At 45.5% G+C, this 20,683-nt stretch overlaps 1 protein-coding gene across 2 annotated transcripts in view; it reads left to right on the forward strand.

Annotated features, from left to right (window-relative positions):
- Nucleotides 1–11,006, forward strand: part of LMCD1 (LIM and cysteine rich domains 1) — a 57,569-nt gene extending 46,563 nt beyond the window's left edge. The window contains exons 5-6 of one of the 2 annotated variants that reach the window (XM_047849028.1): nt 9,412–9,627; nt 10,348–11,006. In XM_047849028.1, the coding sequence (XP_047704984.1) occupies nt 9,412–9,627; nt 10,348–10,506 (375 nt within the window). In that variant the 3' untranslated portion in view covers nt 10,507–11,006. The remainder of the gene's footprint in view (nt 1–9,411; nt 9,628–10,347) is intronic. The other variant, XM_047849029.1, reaches the window with a different exon arrangement.
- The last annotated feature ends 9,677 nt before the right edge of the window (nt 11,007–20,683 follow it).

Raw genomic sequence — 20,683 nt, forward strand, 5'->3', positions numbered from 1 at the left:
GTGTGGGAACAGCACCCTCTGAGCTCAACTCACCCGTATGGCTGGGGCTGTGCAGTCCTTAGATCCGGGTACAGTTCGCAGATGTGTACCCCAGCTTTCCAACTCCAGGCCTGCACACCCACCCCTTGACGGGATAGGGCAACCTAACATCAGCTGAGGCTCACCTGAGAAGAGAACCCAGGAGCTGTGGCTGCCCTTGCCCATCTCAGAGCAGCCCTAAAGAGTCATTATTACACTGAGCTTAAGAGAGGCAGGACACCATGGGAAATGCTCTCAGAGGCACCTGTCTTTGTGAGGAAACACCGCAGTGAAAAATCCCAGATGCTAACTCAGCCACTGTCACCCCACAAGTGTGCCCTTTAAATCAGTGAGGCCAATTAAAAACCCCAAATATTTAATGTCTCCCCCTCTCTCCTTTACTTGCCCCACCGTGTGTGTGTTGGCAAGGAAGGGGGGCAGGTGGGAAGGGGACTGTTCACAGCAGGCTCACTCATGTCTTTGAGTCCTCCTAACAACTACTGGCAGAGGCTGGAGTTGTTCATACCCATTTCACAGCTGTGAAACCTGCAGCAGAGAACTTAAAAGGCTTGCTGATGAGAGGTGGGGCTGGGATTCCATCCCAGATCCTTGTTAGTCACCAGTCCTGAGGAGTCTGAGCGGTCCTGGGGTGGGGCCCTGGATGGGTGAGGACAACTCCACAAAGGTGTGTGTATTTATGTTTGCTGGTTGAGCCAGAGTTTGGAGTCACCCACAGCCCAGTTCAGTGAAGAATCTGGGGGCCTCTTGTAGGCATGCCAAGAACAATGGAAGGCCTCGCCCATTACACCCCAATCCCACCCACCATGGGTTCTCATAGGTTTGGGGGGCTTCAGAGAGCTCCATGGCCAGGGATCTGCCAACTCCAGCAATCTGGAACATTCCCTGGAGAATGGCAGAGCCCCATATCCACTTTCCAGGCCTTCCGCGCCCCACCTTTCCCACCTGGATGGAATCTATGAGCGCCTGGGCTGCGAGGTCAATGACCTCAATGCTCTGATTGTTAACAGCCCCACCAAACCATTTCCCTGCATTTAGAATGCTTACTTGGTATTTTCTCAGAAATGAAATGTGCGGATTTCCTGGGCATGGAATTTCCTCCCTTCCCTACACCCCAAACTTGTAACTGAAGAAAGGGGAAAGGAAGCCAGAACATAGCATTCAATGTAATCTCCACCCGTTAGTAATTTACCATCACTGCTGGGTGCCCCTCACCCAGCCCCTTCCCCACAAGCACCCCGCCCACTGAGGCCTGCCTCTCAGATGGAAACTTACAGCATCTGGCTGCTCAGCCCAACTCCTGCCCCAACAAGGGACATATTTGTGGGCAAGGGACTTCCAAATCTTTGTGCAGCAGATGTTTGGCTTGTGGGCTCGGCAGGCTGGCTTTCCTGCCGGCCCCTCTCGGGGAATTTGAAACCACTGCCCCACCCCCAGTCCTGAGCCCTGTCTGAGCTGGAGGACAGAGGGTAAAAGGCCCAGGGAAGCAGCAGGAAAAATCACCATGGTTACCAGGCTGCTCAACATCTGCCTCCCTCCTTCTTTACAGTGGAGATATTTTAATGACATTAAAGGAATTTTTTTCCACTGAAAATTCCCTTTATCCCACTTTTTTATGCTATAAATATATTTCCATGTTGCCACAGAGACTTCACAAGTTGGTTTTTTTTTTTTTTCCTGGAGTGGGCTGCATAATATTCCATTGACTAAAACAGGAGCTGGCAACTTTTTTTCTGTAAAAGGCAGATACTAAATATTTTAGGCTTTGCAAGCCACATGGTCTCTTTCACAACTACTCCCTCTGTTGTTGTAGCACTAATGCAGCCATAGACAATATCTAACAGATGACCATGGCTATGTGCGAATAAAACTTTATTTGCAAAAACAAGCAGTGGGCTAGGTTTGGCCCACAGATGTAGTTTGCTCACCCCAGAACTAGCACAACTGTAAAACATGATTTTTATTAGCTTTTTATGAATTACTTTGGTTTTATTCAATTTCATTTTGCTAATGCAGGTTAATGAATAATGATGATAATGATGTCATCTGCCATTCCTTGACTACCTAGATTGTGCCCAGCACTTGTGCCAAAGGCTTTACCTAGTTTTGTTTTTTTTCAACTGAATCCTAAGAATTCTCCTACAAAATATAATTTCCCCTTTTTCTAGTCATCTAGCTTGTGAGCGGTTAAGGCAGAACTGGAACTTACCCCAAACCCCACAAACACCACAGATGATGGAACCTCCTTTTTCCATAGCACCCCATGCAGCTGCAGGCACGTGCATGACCACTGTGACAAGATGACCACATATAAGGCTTCTTCCTACTCTGCAATGTCCTTGGTGGGAAGCCAGCTCTTGCCCACACACTTGTCAAAGCTGGAGTTGAGAACACCCCAGGCTGACGGTCTCTCTTCTCTGAGAGTAGCATTTATGAAGCCTTCCTGGCTCCGTGTTCCCCCTTCATCAGGTAACCAGTGAGAGGGATTCAGTTAGAGATGCCTAACATGTGACTTTGCTTGGCACAGAGGCTCATGTTCAATCGTCTGCCCCAAGAAGAAGCATGAGGTGAAATCGTTGGCCAACAACAGGGACCGCCATGTGTAAAGCATCTCCCATAAGCCAGGGCCTGTCATATGTTACAAGTGAGGAAACTGAGGCTCAGGGAGGTGGGTGATTTGTCTCAGGGCTTATCAGTGATGGAGCAATGGTACAGATCTTATCCCAAAGCCCCTCACCCTAACCACTGCACCCAGCCTGCCCAGTCTGTACTGTGAGGAGTCTCAGGAAGATGACAGTGTGGAGGAACAGAACACAAGAGTCTAAAGATACCAGAAATGACACTGGGCTGAAAAAGGAAAGAAAATGAGAAAAAAAAAAAACAAAAACCTCTGGGATACATGAGGCTGCAAAGCAAAGATGGCGAATAATCACCATAAGAGGAAATGGGGAGAGGCTGTTTATAAATAAATTGTTGAGTATTTGTGTTGGAAAGAACCCAGTGCCTGAATTCAAGGCCCTTGTGTTAATATTTACTGTATTGTAATAGTGAGATTTTCACAAGGCACTCTGGGTTTAGACTGAGTAGGCCTTTGGATAAGAGCCTTCCAGAAAAGAACAGAATTATTGGGACAGAGCTTCTGGCAACCCCAGCAGAGAGATTATTGCTGGAGAGGGTTCTCCACATCTGCTGATCCTGCTCTGAAGGCCAACACAACTCGGTCCTTAGAGACAGGTCTTTGGCCATGTAACCTTTGGCCACTGTCCCTAATATACTGTTGCCTAAAACACTTTGTGTCTAGGTTACTCCATTCCAGAAGTCTGAATTCTGTGTACTCACATTGGATGTTCTCGTCACCTAATGTTGCATATCCAACCACCCAAAGGTGGAGAGGCTTAAAGAAAGAACATCTGTCTTGCTCAGAAATCAGCAATGTGGGCAAGGTTCAGTGGGGATATCTTGTCTCTGCCCACGTGGCATCATTTGGAGCAGCCTATAGGCTGGGGGCTGTCTCGGTGGTCTGGCTTCAGTGCTGGGAAGACACAAACAGCTGGGTTGGACCAGCCAGGGAGGGGGTCTTTGGGCCTGTTGCTCTCTGTGTGGTTTCTCCACAAAGTCGCCCTGGCATAGAGGTCTCGCAATTTCTTTCCTGTCCTCCCAGGGCTCCCAAGGTGTGTGTATAGAGAGAGATCCCAGTGAAAGGTGTGCTGTCTTTTATGCCCTACCACAGGCATCTGTAACATCCCTCCCACTACACTCTGTTCAATAGAAGCAAGTCATTAAGGAGGGACCACAATCAAAGGAAGGGACTTAGATACCCCATTGGATGGAGGAGTGTCCAAGAATTTGTCAACAACATTTCCACACACCATGACCAAAAGAACCCCAACCCTGCAGGGTCTTAGCTTCTGAAGTAGCCAAATCTGAAATGTTCCTCAGCTTTCTCAAACCAGGCATTTTTTGTTTGTTTTTTGTTTTTGTTTTTTTACAGATTACAAAGGCCCAAAGTATAGAATTTTCAAATCCTTTCATTTAGACCTTTTTCATTAAGAATCTCTCGCCATTTGAGCAGGGACAGGGCAAAACTTCAGGGTCATAAGGAGAAACTTCATACCTGTTCCACCTGTGAAAGATTTGGGCCACTCCCCCCTCCTCCCAGGGGGAAGTGGTCTGCAAACTAAGTTATGTGGCAAATGTTAGAAAGATTCTCATGAGCAAGCTCTGATTTTAGATGGTTGAGAGTATGAATAAGAACCAACTGATACGCTAATGATAAGTGTTCTTCTGTATGCTTTTTAACATAGTCCCAAGGGACTTGTACTTGGCCACACTATCTCCTTCACGGGGGAAGTAGCCTGGGAATGACCACACTGGGCTTTCTTAAAAATTGTGTAGAATTTAAGCATCCCAGGAATTCAAACTGGCGTTTGCTATAACTGAACAGAGTTGATGATATCATTTTTGCTGAGCTTATTTTTAAGGTCATTTTTAAACTCTGTGTGGCAGTGGTTCTCAAAGTGGGTCCCCTGACTACACCAGCATCCCCCAGAGCTTGCAGATTCCTGCACCCCATCCCAGACCTATCCGAATCAGACACTGTGGGTGTGGGGCACAGCAGTCTGTTTTAAGAAGCCCTCTGGGGGGTATTGGTGCAGACTTCAGTCTGAGAACCAGGGTCTTACAGGGGGCGGTTTGGGGGAGAGGACTGATTGTAGCCGAGTCTGGGGTAGTGATGGACGATACAATTCCCAGAACCCTATTCTCTGGCCATGCACAGATGGAGACAATGGAGATGGGAAAGTACAAAGCTCATCAGTGGGAAAAGACACTTCCTGCCAACCTACATGATCATGGTGTTATGGAAAGGAACCTCAGGCCTCCAAACCTAAAGCTCATCCTGCCTCCAATATGTCTTTGTCATCTTGGGAAAGGGACTTAACCCCTCCGGGCCACAGGTCTCTCATCTATAAAGAGAGCTGGGGTACGGATAACCAGAGATTTTAGCTAATTATTACTGAGCCCTTATAAAGTCCATTAACTCTATTATCGCATTTAATCCATGCAACAGCTCTATGACATTGTTAATATTATTGGTATCCTCACTTGATGGGTGAAAAAACTAAGGCACAGAGAGGTTGGGTAACTTGTCCAAGGTCACGCAGCCAGCCCCACTCTCAGCTACCTACTGCAATTTAGAAATTGTCCACTTCAGTACCAAGGATTGTTGGAGAATAAGTTTGTGCAGAGAAAGGCAAGGCAAGGATCCTAGGAGCCAAGCAGGCGAGGGGGCGTTCGGACTCTTGGTTGCCAGCCTGCCCCTGGTGGCTGAGGGGCCACCAGGCTGACAGAGCCAGCACACTGTCAGATCTACTATCCAGGACACTGTCAGACAGGGAAAGGAACACAGAAAATAGCTCAGAGGCCAAGGGAGGAAATTTGTTCCTGACACATGCTGACAGGGCTCATTACTCGGACATCTTGTTTTCATAAAATGGCAGTGACACTGTTTGCTTTAAAAAGGGCTGGCTACTGGTAATAACGAGGCCAGGAGCCAGGGATGCTGAGGGAACAATGAGGGAAGGGCCACTCCTCACTGAGGGAGGTGCTTAAGACAGCACTTCTAGATGTGGTGGGGAAGGTCGGGACCAAGCTCTGCGAGCATGACTCTCCCTCCCTTCTCCATGCTGCCTCTGCCACTACAACTATCTCCTTCCAGTGCAAACCAAACACAGCCCTTCCAGCCTCAAGAACCAGTAATGGCCCCCCATTACCTCCAGAGATCTCAGCCATAACCTAGGCTCACAGCCACCCAGACTGCCCCTCTGACCTCCCAGCCCTCCGTTGCCTTCTGTGGGTTGTGGGTGCTTTCAGATGCTCCCCATACTCCGCCGCATTTCTATCTCTTTCCCTTCCTCTGCTTCCGTGTTAAGCAACATCTGGAAATCTGGAGTTGGGAGCCCCACTCGTGTACCACAGTGATACCCAGCCAAGGTGGTGGATTGACCCCAAGTCCCTTCTTTGCTGGACGAAAAGGGCTGGAAATTTCGTCCCATGAAATTTAGAAAGCCAGGCGGACAGAAAACTCACTTGGTACTCACATGACACTTGCCAAATAGTTTACACGTCCTGGCTGTGCTGAAGGGATGGTGAAAATAAGTAAATGATGATTCATCACTTGTTTTTGGTTTAAGACCTCTGATGAGCTCCATGGGAGCTGGGACTCAGTCACGTGCAGAGGAACAGGGTTTTCATTGCGGTGAAGGACTCACACCGTTCATTCTTGTGGGCATAACTGAAACAACAAGTCCAGCACATTCTAAGGAACATTGTCAAGCTGTCCGGATCCATTAGCCAAGCATATTTTTTATGTAGACATTCATTCAACAACTACTGTGCTCAGGGACCCCTGTCAGTACATGGGCATTCTTTGTGGTCTGGTTTTCTTTCCCTATTTTTTCTCATTGTAGCTTTTATTTTTTCTTCATATGCAAGAATATATATTAAGAATGTAATTAAACTATATAACTTAAGAATGCCAAGTGTCTAGGCTCTTAACTTATGCCTACTCATGTCTGCATGGCAGGACGAAATTTCTAGTTTGGCTGACACATAATTGGTGCTTGGTAAGCTTAGAGTCCTCGTCTAAAGCCGGGATCTGCAAACATTTTCTCATGGAGGCCAAATGGTAAATATTTTAGGTGTTGTAGGCCCAGAGCCAAAACTGATGATATCATGTAGGTACTTTATGTAACAAGAGGGAAAACAAATTTCCACAGTTTTCCATTTCTCAAATTCACAATCTAATAATATAAATACAGGTTTTTGTAATACAGGTTACATTGGTCAGCTCAGACCACCATAACATAACACCACAGACTGGGTGGCTTAAATAGCAGAAATTTATTATCATAATTCTGGAGGCTGGAAGTCCAAGATCAAAGTGCTGGTGTGGTGGGTTTCTGATGAAGCCCCTCTTCCTGGCTTGTACATAGCTGCCTTCTCCCTGTGTCTTCACAGGACCTTTCCTCTGTGTGCACACAGGGTGGGAGAGAAGTTGATTGGTGCCTAGTCTTCTGGTAAGGACACCAGTCCTGTCGGATTAGGGTCCCATCCTTATGACTTCATTTAACCTTAATTACCTGGTCTTGTAGCCACATACAGTCACAGTGAGAGTTAGGACTTTAACATATGAATTGGCGGCAGGCACACAATTCAGTCCTTAATACAGGTCTACTAATGGGGAAAATGAAGTTCTTTTTTGGGAGAAAACATTTCAGTGAATTGGAGCTCAAACATAAAATCTGTTCTTAGCCAGTGGGTCTTATGAGTACAGGGAGCATCAGGGTTTGGTGTGGCTGCAGTTTATGGACACCTACACACAGTATAGTAGAAAGAACCTTGGCTTTGGGGTCAGGCTTGGCCCATGTTCAAATCCCAGCTTTGCCTCCTATCATCTGTATATTAATGAACAACCACTGAAACTCTCTGAAACTCAGTTTTGCCAAGTCTGGAGGGAAATAATGATTTCCTTAAAAGGGAGCTAAATCTAGAAGGGGGAATATCTCTCCAGGGCTTCTGTAAGGAGTGCAAAATCCTGAGCATAACGCTGGATGTAGACCTGTCTTTAAGAAATGATAGCCACTGCCATCATCATCATCATCATCATCGGAATTTTGAGGAGCTGGAAATAACTCCAAAATGACTCAAAAGATTTGACGGATTACATATGTACTCTGGAAAGTATGTCAGGAGAATAGCAATTAACCTCTGTGGTTTTTCTCCCAATGTAATCATGACAATAACATCAGACAAATCCCAGTTGAGGTCCACCTGACCAGTACTCCTCCAAACTGTCAAAGTCGTCAAAAACAAAAGAAGTCTGAGAAGTCACAGGCAAAAGAAGCCTAAGGGACATGAGGACTAAATGTGATGTAGGATCCTAGAATAGAAAAAGGACATTAGGAAAATCTAAGAACATCTGAATAAAGTTGGGACTTTACTTAATAATAGCATATCAATATTGGTTAATTAATTGTGACAAGTATATCACTTTAAGATGTTAAGAACAGAGGAAATTAGGTGTGGGGCAAATAACTCTCTGTACTATCTTCACAATTTTTCTGTAAATCTAGAACTGTTTTAAAATGTAAAGTTCATTAAAAAAAATAATTATACAGAACACCTGGGTGGCTCAGTTGGTTAACCACCCAGCTTCGGCTCAGGTCATGATCTCACGGTTCCTGAGTTTGAGCCTAGAGTTGGGCTCTGCGCTGACAGCTTGGAGCCTGCTTGGGATTCTCCTTCTCTCTCTGCCCCTCCCCTACTCAGTCTCTCAAAAACAAAAATAATAATTACACGTGGGTAAAAGATCCATTCAAAGTGCAAGGTGGTCCAGTGGGTTTTAATGTAAGCAGGATGAAAGGTTAATTGATATGGTTCAGATTCCCCATTGACTTTTGAGAAACTACCACTTGTCCCATTTTGATTTAGTATCAAGGAAGAATATCCACAGTTATCTGGAAAGGCTATTAAAATACTCCTCCATTCCTTTTCTAACTCCATAGCAGGGTGAGGTCAGATTTTTTTCATATATTTCAAAGAAAGCAACATAACACAAAAGACAAAAAGCTACAACGGTTACAAGAATCCAGCAGTCCTTCATTGAGCTCGTCATTAAAGAGATTTGCAAAGATATAAAGCAATGCCACTCTTCTCACTAAATTTTTCTGTCTGGGGAAAATGGAGCTTTTTTTTTTTTTTTTTTAGCGTTTATTTATTTGTTTGGAGAGAGAAAGAGCATGTGCACATGCGGGAGAGAGCAGAGAGAGAGGGAGAGAGAGGGTCCCAAGCAGGCTCCAAGCTGTCAGCACAGAGCCCGACATGGGGCTTGATCCCATGAACCATGAAATCATGACCTGAGCCAAAATGTAGAGTTGGACACTTAACCAACTGAGACATCCAAGTGCCCCTACAGTTATTTTCAATTACAAATATTTATATTAACATGTCGGTTTATTATTTTAAATGAATCAACAAATAGTTATTCAAGTTTTTATTCAGTTTTAATTTTTCTTTTGGTAAATCCCAACAGCTGTTACCCATATGAACAAAAATTCTTTGGGGTTCTTAATAATTTGTAAGAATATAAAGGGTCCTGAGAATAAAAAGTTTGAGACTCACTGAGCTAAACAACTAACTAATTCGTCCCCACAGCAACCTATGAGGTAGGTTTGAAGATGAGAAAACTGAGGAACAGAGAGGTTTAGTAACTTGCTGGAGGGCCCTCAGGAAGGAAAGAGATGAGCTGAAGCTCAAACCCATGTCACTATGCTCTCCTGACCACCTGATATCCCTGGTGTCCTCCTCCCCTTCTAGGTCTGTGAGCTCTGCAAGGGAGTGGCCCCTGTGGACAGCCCTGTGGTCTACTCAGACAGGGCAGGCTACAGCAAGCAGTGGCACCCCACCTGCTTTGTGTGTGCCAAGTGCTCGGAGCCACTGGTGGACCTCATCTACTTCTGGAAGGATGGTGCCCCCTGGTGTGGCCGCCATTACTGCGAGAGCATACGGCCCCGGTGCTCTGGCTGCGATGAGGTGAGAAGAGCTGTTCTGCTCTTTCTGAATTCTTTCTGAGCCTCAGGGATTCCTCAGCATACATATACATATTCCAAAGTGTGTGGGGCGCCTGGGTGGCTCAGTCAGTTAAGCGCCCGACTCTCGGTTTCAGCTCAGGTCACGATCTCACGGTTTGTGGGTTTGAGCCCTACGCCAGGCTCTGCACTGCACTGTCCATGCAGAGCCTGCTTGGGATTCTTTTTCTCCCTCTCCCCCCCCCCCCCCCCCCCCCCCCGCTTGCATGCTTGCACGCTCTGTCTCTCTCAAAATAAAATGAACTTAAAAAAAAAGAAGTGTTATTTATTCAAAGCCCCAGTGACCCTGTGTGACCTTGCTGGTGAAGACTGGCCATTGGCCACTTAGCTATTGTTGGTCTGTCTTCACCGGGATATGTAATCCCATCTCAGAACAAAGCTGGGCTTTGGATTCGGGCCAAAGAGTATCATGGCTGCTAGCTAAGTAAAACTTGCCTACGGCAGAGAATTTTGTTTTCCATCTAACAAGCTAAGAGACAATTATGACCTGTGCAGATAACAGTAATTACTGCCTGAGGTTTGTGTCCCATTCCTCCACTGACGCATTTGAAGGTCGAGACCAGAATGGGGGAGGAGGAACCACCATTCTGCAACTTGTCCTCGATGCCCTGTCTCCACAAGGGACAGAACCTGACTGGCGCACTGTCTCTGCTCCCCTCCCCAGATCATATTCTCCGAGGACTACCAGCGTGTGGAAGACCTGGCCTGGCACCGAAAGCACTTCGTGTGTGAAGGCTGTGAGCAGCAGCTGAGCGGCCGGGCGTACATCATCACCAAGGGCCAGCTGCTGTGCCCAACCTGTAGCAAGTCCAAACGCTCCTGAAGGGCTGCCCGGCCACAGCCAGAATCCACAGGATCCCACCAAGGAGGAGAGCCAGGGGTGCTGAGGTCATTCTAAGGGTCCGATGTGACGGCCAGCAGGCAACAAAACCAGTGATTTTTTTCAGTGGGAATATATATATGCACACGTACACACACATATTCTAGGCTGGTAGATCCTTGAGAGTCAATAGTTTTAAAGCCAGCGATGTCCCGAGAGGTCTAAGAATGGGGTTACGTTGTTGTTTCCCAGCCACCGACTACAGACACAACTGGCATCCTGCAAGGGATCTCTACGAGTTTCCCAAAATGCAGTTCTGAGTGATCAAATCACGTAGCTGTCGGATGTGCGTGCTTTCTCACAAACGTGGGGGCTCCTCCAGGAGCTGGCTGGGATCCCAACAGTCATTTGTGGCCTCCTTTTTCAAATGGAATTTGAATTTGAAATAAAAAAAGATGTTTTTGGCATGATGAACGTATTCAATAAAAGTCTGATGAAGTCCATCTATGCCCTGATCTAGTCATTTACACCATGGCGGTGATTGCATGGCACCCGTTTAGCCCCTCGGTCCTGAGTGCTGGTGGTGGCAGAAGGCACAGAAGTGCTGCGCCTCCTTGCCAACCGCATCTCGTCAGATTTCTTTGTGAGCACAGGTGCTCAAGGCAGAACCCCTGGACCCCCATTCCAGGAACCCCCAGATCAGTGATGGGACATGTCATGGTTTACGGTACATCAAAAAGCAGCCTCCAGGAGCTGATCGGCTGCCCTCGCAGGGAATGAGCGAACCCCTCTGAGAGTGAGACCAGGTGGAGTGTTGGGGAGCAGCCACACAGGGCTACCTGAGCTCGGCCAATGGGTGCCCCGGGGGACATGGTGACCAGTGAGGGCAGTCTTGAAGAAATATAGGATGTTTATGCGAAATCTCTCTTCTTCTAAACGTTGCCAACTCAGCACAGAATGAGCCAAATAGAACAGGTCTTTGGGCCAGATTTTCTCTCTTTTTATGACCTCTGAGCATTTGCAGCTCCCAGATTAGTTTCCTTTGCACAACATCTAACAAAAGGAATCTCTTTCTCTACTGGGGAAACAGAGACAAAAAAAGACATGAGGCTTAGGAGCTCACAGTTCGGTCACCCATGGCTTTCCTTCTTTCTCAAATTTCCCATGTGTTGCCAAGTTTCTTTCATTTCCCCACCCGAATTTCACTCTGCTCATCTCTTACCTACAAAACCCTGACCTTGCAAGTTTGACCGAAGCTTTTGCAATTGCCTCCTGAGGTGGTTTTCTGTTCCCAGCTCCTTGCTCCAGTCACCTGCTACCCTGTTGTGTCCGTCCGCCCCCCAGAGAGAAGCTTGAGCTGTGTCATCATCCTCACCCACCCTGCCTGGCTCCCTGGTGTCTCCAAGTTAAGAACCAAGTCCTCACCCTTACATTTGAATCCTTCCAAGATTTGGCTTAATTGTCTTTTTGGCCTTGGAACCCTTCATTTCTCTTGATTTCCATTTCCCTGTTTCTCCTAGACATTCACCCACTGCCTCTGGCCAAGCCCTCTTCTGAGCTTTTCCCAGTTCTGTGCTGGTTACTTGAAGGCCAACACCATCTGTTGAAATTCTATCTGTCCTGTAAGGTGCTACTCAAGCACCTTTACTTGCTTCTCAATCCCTTCCCAGAGGCACCAATGGAATATTCACTCTTTCATTCACTCACTCACTCACTCATTCATTCTGCAAATATCCACTGGGCATTACAGAGTTCCATTAAGCAACCTGAGTACAGGAGACAGTGTTCATAGAAAGCACAATACCCCTGCCTCCTGGACTTTACAGTCTGTGTGGGAAATGGCCTTAGGCAAATATTCCTACAAGTCAATGTAAAATTATAAAAAGGGGAGGAACATGTCTCTATAAAGAATATAAAAGAGATTGGACCTAGTCAGGAGAAGTGCTCCTGGAAAAGTGATACTTGAACTGAGATCTAAAGGGTGAGTAAATTCTGAGCAACCAAAGAGGGAAAGGAAGATGGTTAAGGATAAATAAATGGGTGGCATGTGCAAAGTTCCTGTGGCTGAAGTAGCATCAGTTTATTCAGTACCTATATATTAGTGTTGAAGATACAGTGGTGACCATGGCCCATGAGTGGGGCTTACAGAAGACTAGTGTGGTACATACAGAGATGTGAGGCATAAGAGTTGCACCAATTTTGTGGGCAGTGGAAAAGACCAGTCTCTCCTAAGAGCAATGGGGAACCTTCAAAGAGTTTTAAGCAGGGGTAGTGATGACTGGATAAAGAGATTATTGGATACACGCTCTCTCCTCTGCTGAAACCCCAGCATGATACCTGACTGATTTTGTCCTGGTATCTTTGTCCACATCATTGTGGGCAGGAGTGATGTCCCCCAGTAGACCCTACCAGATATCACCCAGAGCATCCTCCTGCCTTCCCCATGTCTACTAACAATACCTCACGCTTGCTATTGGAATACCTGAATCCTCTCTGACACTCCTTTCCTGTCAGATAGGTCACTGTCATGGCTTTCCCTCCATCACTGAGGCCTTATTTCTCCTTGAACGATTTTAGCCGAGACTGACAATAGTGTCCTAGTGAGTCTCCCTACCTGAACTCACCCTCTCCACACACTGCCCAGATGAACTGCTCAGAAACACAGGCCTCCTATAAAACAGGGGCTCCCTGTTGCATACCTAGAAGAAAATCAAAACTTCTTAGGCTTGCAATCAAGCTTCTTAATTTCTCCGGCCCCAAACCACCTTGGCTTCCTGCTCCCCATTCAGAGGCCTGGTGAAAAGTTTGCAGGCCCCTGCTTCATGCTTTCTCCACCTCTGCACCATCACTCAAGCTATTCCCTCTTCTGGGAGTTCCCCACGCTGTGTTCAACTGCTGCCTTTTCCAAGGGACCACCAGAGCTGAGTGGCAGTTCTGTAGTAGAACTGGAAGGAGGTAGGCTTTAAAAGGCTACAATGTTAACTACCCCCCCCCCCCCAATTCAGCAAAAAAGTCAGCCACTGTTCCCATCACTGTCTTTCTCTAGGAAGACTTCCCTGGCCTCACCCTCCCCTCGGGGGTGTTTTAGGTTCCTCTGTGTGCTCAAAAGCATCCAGGCTTTCTGCAATCATTGACTGATGCTATTGTGCTATAATTACTGGTTTCTGAAAGCCTTCCTCTATGAACTTCTTACACTATCTTTGGTTCTCCAATCCTTACTATGGCACCTACCAACTAAATGCAAGGACAAACAGCCTAGGGCTCTTGGAGGATGCATTGTTGCCAATGGCCCTGGGCTTCAGAAAGAAAGAACATGTGACTCAATCCTGGCCAACAGGGCTTCTCCACTGGGGAGCTGCTTAGAAAAGTTTTCTTCCTTAATGGAAAGAGACGTTCTGGAAAAAAAAAGCCCTGTATTTTTATATATATATATATATATATATATAATTTCAAACTTACAAAACAAGTTTCAAGAAGACATTGTTTTTCCCTTGAACCATGTGAGGGTGTGACTGACACAATGCCCCATCACCCCTGGGTATTTTAGCGTCTAATTCCCATGAACAGAAACATTCTCCTACATAACCACTAAACAACCATCAAAATCAGAAACTAACACTCTACCATCTACTCCTCATATGCAAGTTTCAGCGATTGAACCAATAATATCTTTCACTACAAAAAGATCCAGTCCAGGATTATGCATTCCAGTTTAGTTACCTTGTCTCTTCAGTGCTCTGTAATTTTGAAGTGTTTCTTGTTCTTTCCTTGACATTTATGACCTTGACATCTAAGAAGTCTGCTTATTGAATATAAGGTCCATCAAATTGGGTGTCTAATATTCTCTCATAATTAGATTCAGGCTATGCATTTTTGGTGGGAATGCCATGAAAGCGAAGCTGGTTTCTTTTCACTGTGCCCTATCGGATGATACGAGATTTTTATTTGTTCTATTAGGTGTTGCTATTAATTTTCAACACTTGATTAAGCTAGGTTTTTCCTTTGTAAAATAACTCTTTTCCCCTTTGTATTAAATGAGTATTTTGTGGGAAGGTGCGGGCCTATCTTGGAGATGCTACGGGTTCAGTTCCAGACCACTCAATAAAGGGAATATCACAAATAAAGTGAGGCAAATGAATTTTTTGGTTTCCCAGTGCACATAAAAATTATGTTTATACTATACTGTAGTAAGCATGTAATAACAATATGTCTAAAAACAACGTACGTACCTTAATTAAAAACACTTTATTGCTAAAAAGTGGTAACGGTAACTATCATCTGAGCTTTCAGCAAGTGAAAATCATTGATCACAGATCACCACAACAAATATAATAATAATGCAAAATTTTGACATATTAAGGAAATTACCAAAAGGTGACCCAGAGGCAGGAAGTGAGCCAATACAATTGGAAAAATGGTATCGGTGGATTTGCTCAATAAAGGATTGCCACAAACCTTCGATCTGTAAAAGAATCATAGTATCTGTGAAATGCAATAAAGCAGAGTGACGTGAAATGAGATACGCTTCTCTTTGACACTATGTTCATATCCCGTTCCTCATCAAAATGCCACCCACTCGCTCTTAGTATCCATTGATGTTTCTTGACTGAATTAATTATTATTACGTAGCATGAGTGATTGACTCACTGGGTTATCACAGTTTGGCTCCACAGGTCTGCATTCAAATGCAAAAAGTTACACAAGAGGGGCGCCTGGGTGGCTCAGTCAGTTAAGCAGCCGACTTCGGCTCAGGTCATGATCTCTGCTCAGGTCATGATCTCGCAATCCGTGAGTTCGAGCCCTGCGTCGGGCTCTGTGCTGACAGCTCAGAGCCTGGAGCCTGTTTCAGATTCTATGTCTCCCTCTCTCTGACCCTCCCCTGTTCATACTCTGTCTCTCCCTGTCTCAAAAATAAATAAAAACCGTTAAAAAAAATTAAAAAAAAAAAGTTACACAAGAAAGTTAGACAAAAGTGTGCAATGGCCAACATTGGAGGTGATGCTATTGAAGCAAGAAGTGTGTTGGCTCCTTTTTCTCAACTGCTACTTACATGCAGTCAGATTCTACTAATTTGAAGCAAAATGATCTCTTGGTCTGGTTCCCTCTGTTCTTTGGTAATAGAAACTACAGGCATCAGCATAAAGCATTTCTTTGGTCTGAGTTTGGGACATTGGTTCTTGAACAACAGAAAGGATTTGGACTTAGAGACAGGAGAAACAGCATCTAAAACGCTGTTGTTGCAAGTGAGGAAACTCCGATCCAAACCAGTTTAAACAAACAAACACAAAAATTGGAGGGAATTCACATTCCCTATTTTCTAGTCATAAAGTTCAAGAGGAGCACCAGCTTCAGGAACAAGTGTATCTAGTAGTTCTAATAATGCAGTTAAGAATCTTCTTCCTTTCCCTCTCTCACCTCTGTTTCTCTTCATATTGGCTTCATTCTCAGGTAGTCTCGCCTGGATTAGGCAGCAGCCATGGCCACCAGCAGAAGCCAGGGTCACTTTTACCCCTGGAGCTAGTGAGCCCAATGAAAAGGGACGGTCTCTTTCTAGGGCTTCCTGGGAACTATTCTGATTGGCCCAATGTGGGTCACGTGCCTATCCCTCAACCAGTGGCTGTGCCAGAGGACTGGCTTATTGTGATTGGCATGCCTCAGTCACATGCCAACCAACCAACTGCAAGGGATTCACAAAGACAGCCACAAGCAAATCACCTGAAACAGGCCCCTTGTTAAAAAAGAGAGAGAAAGAGAGATGGTGGGGGTGCTGTTAGAGCAGGAGCCAGGTGGGGGTGGGGGGGAGGTGGAGGGGGGAGCCAGTGGGGCAAAGTAGAGCTGGCTCGTTCTCTACAGAGAGGAAGGGTAGATAAAACAACAGGAGCAAAGCACAGAAAAGGAACAATCTGAGAAGCTGGAAAAGAACCAACCCGAGGAACCTAAGGGACTAAGATTGTGCGAGGAATGGGTAATATGCAGGTTCCTGAGAGGCTCCAAAGAGCAAGGATAGAAGCCAAGTCACAAAGCTCATCTTGAACTAATTATCAGGCCACTAAAAATCTCATTTGTCTTGATATTTTTTTTAATTACTGGCAAGAAAAGACAAATGTTTTTAAAGGCCTAAATAAAATGGTATTCCCTAAAGGAGGTGTCTGAAGGGTTTTACTGTGGATTTTTTTTTTCCTCTTAATTCTGTGAAAGATGATGGACTCTCACTAAACTGTTTTTATGGGAAAACTTTAATAAATGTGGAGGATGTACTTCCAGGAGTTCAAATATGGAAAGTTTTAAAATAGAAGAGTGACACAAGCAGCTAATGATCCCAATATGTTAGATTATTCAGGTTGCTGGCAGTGGTTCCAGTTTTTAATCAAATATATAAATTATGAAATATTGTTGCAAAGGATCGCAAGCCTTTGCCCTACAAGGGAATGGTTTGTGCTTTAGTTGACAGGAGAGCTCTACAGAGTTCATCTTCAGCTGATAAGGAAAGAGGAAGAAGGAGCAGGCGGCGGGTACCCTTGGCTGACGCAAGGGGACCATCTGGTGCCAAAGCTGGACGGAAGATCATGCTCCAGTCAAAGCCCCAAGCCAGGCGGGAAGGTGTCTGTTCAATACGTTGCCTGTGTGGTCCCCCCTGCAGGAGAGGTGTTTGTGACATCTTGGACCAGGGCTTGTGGACACTGCGCTTTTAATACTTGTTCCCACCTGAAAGGTCTCCCTTCCACCACCTCTGCTTCCACACTCAGCATAAGCACTCCCTCTTCCAGGAAGCCCTCGGTGATTCCTTCAGATGTTCAGAATCTCAACCAGCTGCATTAGTGATTCAGCCCTTGACCAGACTGCACTGACGTCAGACTCTGTGATTTGTCTTCCAAGCAATTGGCAACTCTCTCTCTCTCCATCACTCACTCATTCCGTCTTCTTTCATTTATTCAGCAGGCATTTACTCAGCATTTCATATGCCCCGAGCACTGTGCTAAGGCATCAGAAATACAATAGTGGACAAAGGAGACGGCTTCTGCTGTAAAGGAGTCACACTCTATCAGAGGAGAGTAACAAATAACAGATAATCATCTACTCAGACCTAAGGGCATCCAGGTGGAATCCAGCCTGTGTCCCTTCCCAAGATACTCCGAGGATCCCTGTACATAGGCCACTGGCAGGCCTGGTCTTTCCCAGTCACCTACCAAACAGATGCACTGTGGCTGGCAGCACAGCATCGTCACTGACAGTGGGGAGCTAGATGCTTCCATTCTAATCCTGACTCTGCTGTGTCGCCTTAGATAAATTGGTTCACTCGTTCCCAAGTCTCTTCAGTGTAAAATGAGGATAGGAATAGTATTTACCTTATAGGGTTGCTCTGAGGAGTAAATGGGTTCATGCATGTTGAAAGATTTAGAAGAGCTCCTGGCACATAGTAAGTGCTCAGTAAATATTGGCTCTTACCATTATTGTTGTTGTTTGTATTATTGGCCAGTGGACCTGGAAGATAGGTCAAATGCAATCTACTCTTGGAAACAGATATGTTTAAAAATTCTGTGTGTGGGGCACCCAGGTGGCTCAGTCAGGTAAGCATCTAACTTTGACTCAGGTCATGATCTCAAGGTTTGTGAGTTCGAGCCCCGCATTGGGCTTTGTGCTGACAGTGTGGAGCCTGCTTGGGATTCTCTCTCTCTTTCTCTCTGTACTTCCCCAACTTGTGTTCTCTCTCTCTCTCTCTGTCAAGATAATTAAACTTAAAAAAACTCAAAATAAAAATTCCTTGCGTGTTTCTTAAAGTCCATTAGCAAACATCATCATTAGTTTTCTCATTTCTCATCTCTGAGACCTTCTGGCAAATGCCCCTATATGACCTCCCCACTGAGAGAGACATTTCAGCATTTCACTACGTATGCACGCGCGCACACACACACACACACACACACAGACACACTCTTGTGAATATAGATACTCTTTCTTTACTGGTAAAGCCAAACTGCTATTTCAAAGTCAGGTGGTGCTGACCTCCATTTGTACCATGTATGTTTTAAGAATGGTGAGTGGTTCCATTGACCATCAGACTCACAGTGGGCCCCCTAAAGTCATAAGCAAGTGCGTAGAGAAATGTTACATTAATAAAATTATGCATTTTGCGTCTCACCCTAGGACTAAAAACAACTCAGAAATTGAAATCCTCAGCCACCTCTATTTTAGTTTGCTGCTAACATCATATCAGGAAGGTGGTATTCTAGAGAAGTGCTTCCCACGCCTAGTGTTCATGAGAATCACCTGGAAGCTTGCTAAAATGTGGGTTCTGATTCAGCAGGTTCGGCCTGAGGCCTGAGACTGTGCATTTCTAGAAAGTGCTAGGTGAGGTCACTGCTGCTGGCCTGAGGACCACAGTTGGAACAGCAAGACTGGAACATGTGAGAGGTGAAAGGGCTAGTTAGAAGCCAGGTGAGATGTGGGGAAACTGAGGCCAGAGAGTTGAAGTAGCTTTATTAAGGTCACACAGTAAGCTCAAAGTGGAGCAAGACTGCAAGCCAGGTCTCCAGATTCAAAGTCAGGCCCCTTCCTGAGTCCACTAACCAGGGATGGGGATCTAGTGCCCACAGTGCCAGGCAGTGAGGGTAATGCACGAAGCAGGCCCAGTATCAACACCTGGGGCCATGTTGCACGTACACCTGCTTCTGGCTTCACTTTTTAAAAACACCAGCAAAACATACCTGTAAGCTACAATGGTCTGTGGGTGGAAAGTCTGCAGAACCTTAGACCAGAGGCCAGCTAACTCTTTCTGTTAAGAACCAGATAATAAATAATTTAGGCTTTGCAAGCCTTATGGCCTCTGCTGCTACTCAATTCTGCTGTTGTAGTGGGAAAGCAGCCACAAACAGTATGTAAACAAATTTGTGTGGCTGGGTTCCAATAAAACTTTATTTACAAAATCAAGAGGTGGGCCTGATTTGGCCAGTGGGCCCCTGCCTAAGCTGATTAGACAATGGAGGGGAGGGGGTGTCTCTATTTATACCAAGTATGACTTATAACACAGTTTAAGATGCAACTTGTATCCTTCAAACTCAGTAAACTGCTGCCCTCTGTGAGCTTGTAGAAATGGAGGACAGAAGTTGAGTGTCTTGTATCCTCACTTCCAAAGTACACATTAAATGAAAACAATACATTCTTACAACAGGGATTAATCTTAAGTTACAGTATACATTGAATTTGATAGAGTTTCTCCCCACAGCCCCCTACAAAGTGGTTATCTAAGGGGATGGTATGCATAGTGAGGTAAAATCCACAAGTAAGGAAACGACTCATACAAAGAAATCCACCTCAGAGAAGGAGCTAGTCAGGGACATAGTGTTCTTGGCTTCTCAGTTTGCAATGGGATGGAGTATGCAAGTTGAATTTCGAAATCAGGGCAACCCACGCTTTTCCACTTCGGAAAACTGTATGGCTTACGTCCATGAAAGGCATGGATTCTGTTGGAAGCAGATGTTAAAAGTTGTCATTTCCAGGGCACCTGGGTGGCTCAGTTGGTTAAGCGTCCAACTTCCACTCAGGTCATGATCTCGTGGTACATCAGTTCGAGCCCTGTGTCGGGCTCTGTGCTACCAGCTCAGAGCCTGGAGCCTGCTTCAGATTCTGTGTCTCCCTCCCTCTGCCCCTCCTCCATTCTCGTGTGTGTGTGTGTGTGTGTGTGTGTGTGGTGTCTCTCTCTCTCCCCCCTCCTCCCCTTCTCTCTGTCTCTCTCTCTCTCTCTCTCTCTCTCTCTCAAAAAGTAAAAGTTGTCATTTCCTTTCAGAAGTTATATTCTCACTCCAGCCCCACCCTACTCCCCCACAGGGGGTTTTCACAACATACATGGCCAGTGTAACCTCACTAAAGGAAATCAATTCAGTAAATTATCACAAATACTGAATTACCACGTAGTCTGAAAGAGAATGAGCCATGACTCATGAGCACCTATATACTACACTCACATTTTTTTTAAAAGCATTTTTTTTTTAAGTGAAAGCATTTTTCAAAATAGGGGCCTGGAAGAAAATGCCAAGTAATCTAGATGAAATGCCCACAACTTCAAATGAAAACACCTTATTTTGGAAAAACAAAACAGCAGTTTATAAGGCTCCTGAGACACTTTCTATGAACTAATGAGAAGCCCGGTCATCGAGTTAGGATATATCTGGCAGCCCACCAC

The sequence above is a fragment of the Prionailurus viverrinus genome, chromosome A2 (genome assembly GCF_022837055.1).
Source record: "Prionailurus viverrinus isolate Anna chromosome A2, UM_Priviv_1.0, whole genome shotgun sequence".
NCBI lineage: Eukaryota > Metazoa > Chordata > Mammalia > Carnivora > Felidae > Prionailurus > Prionailurus viverrinus.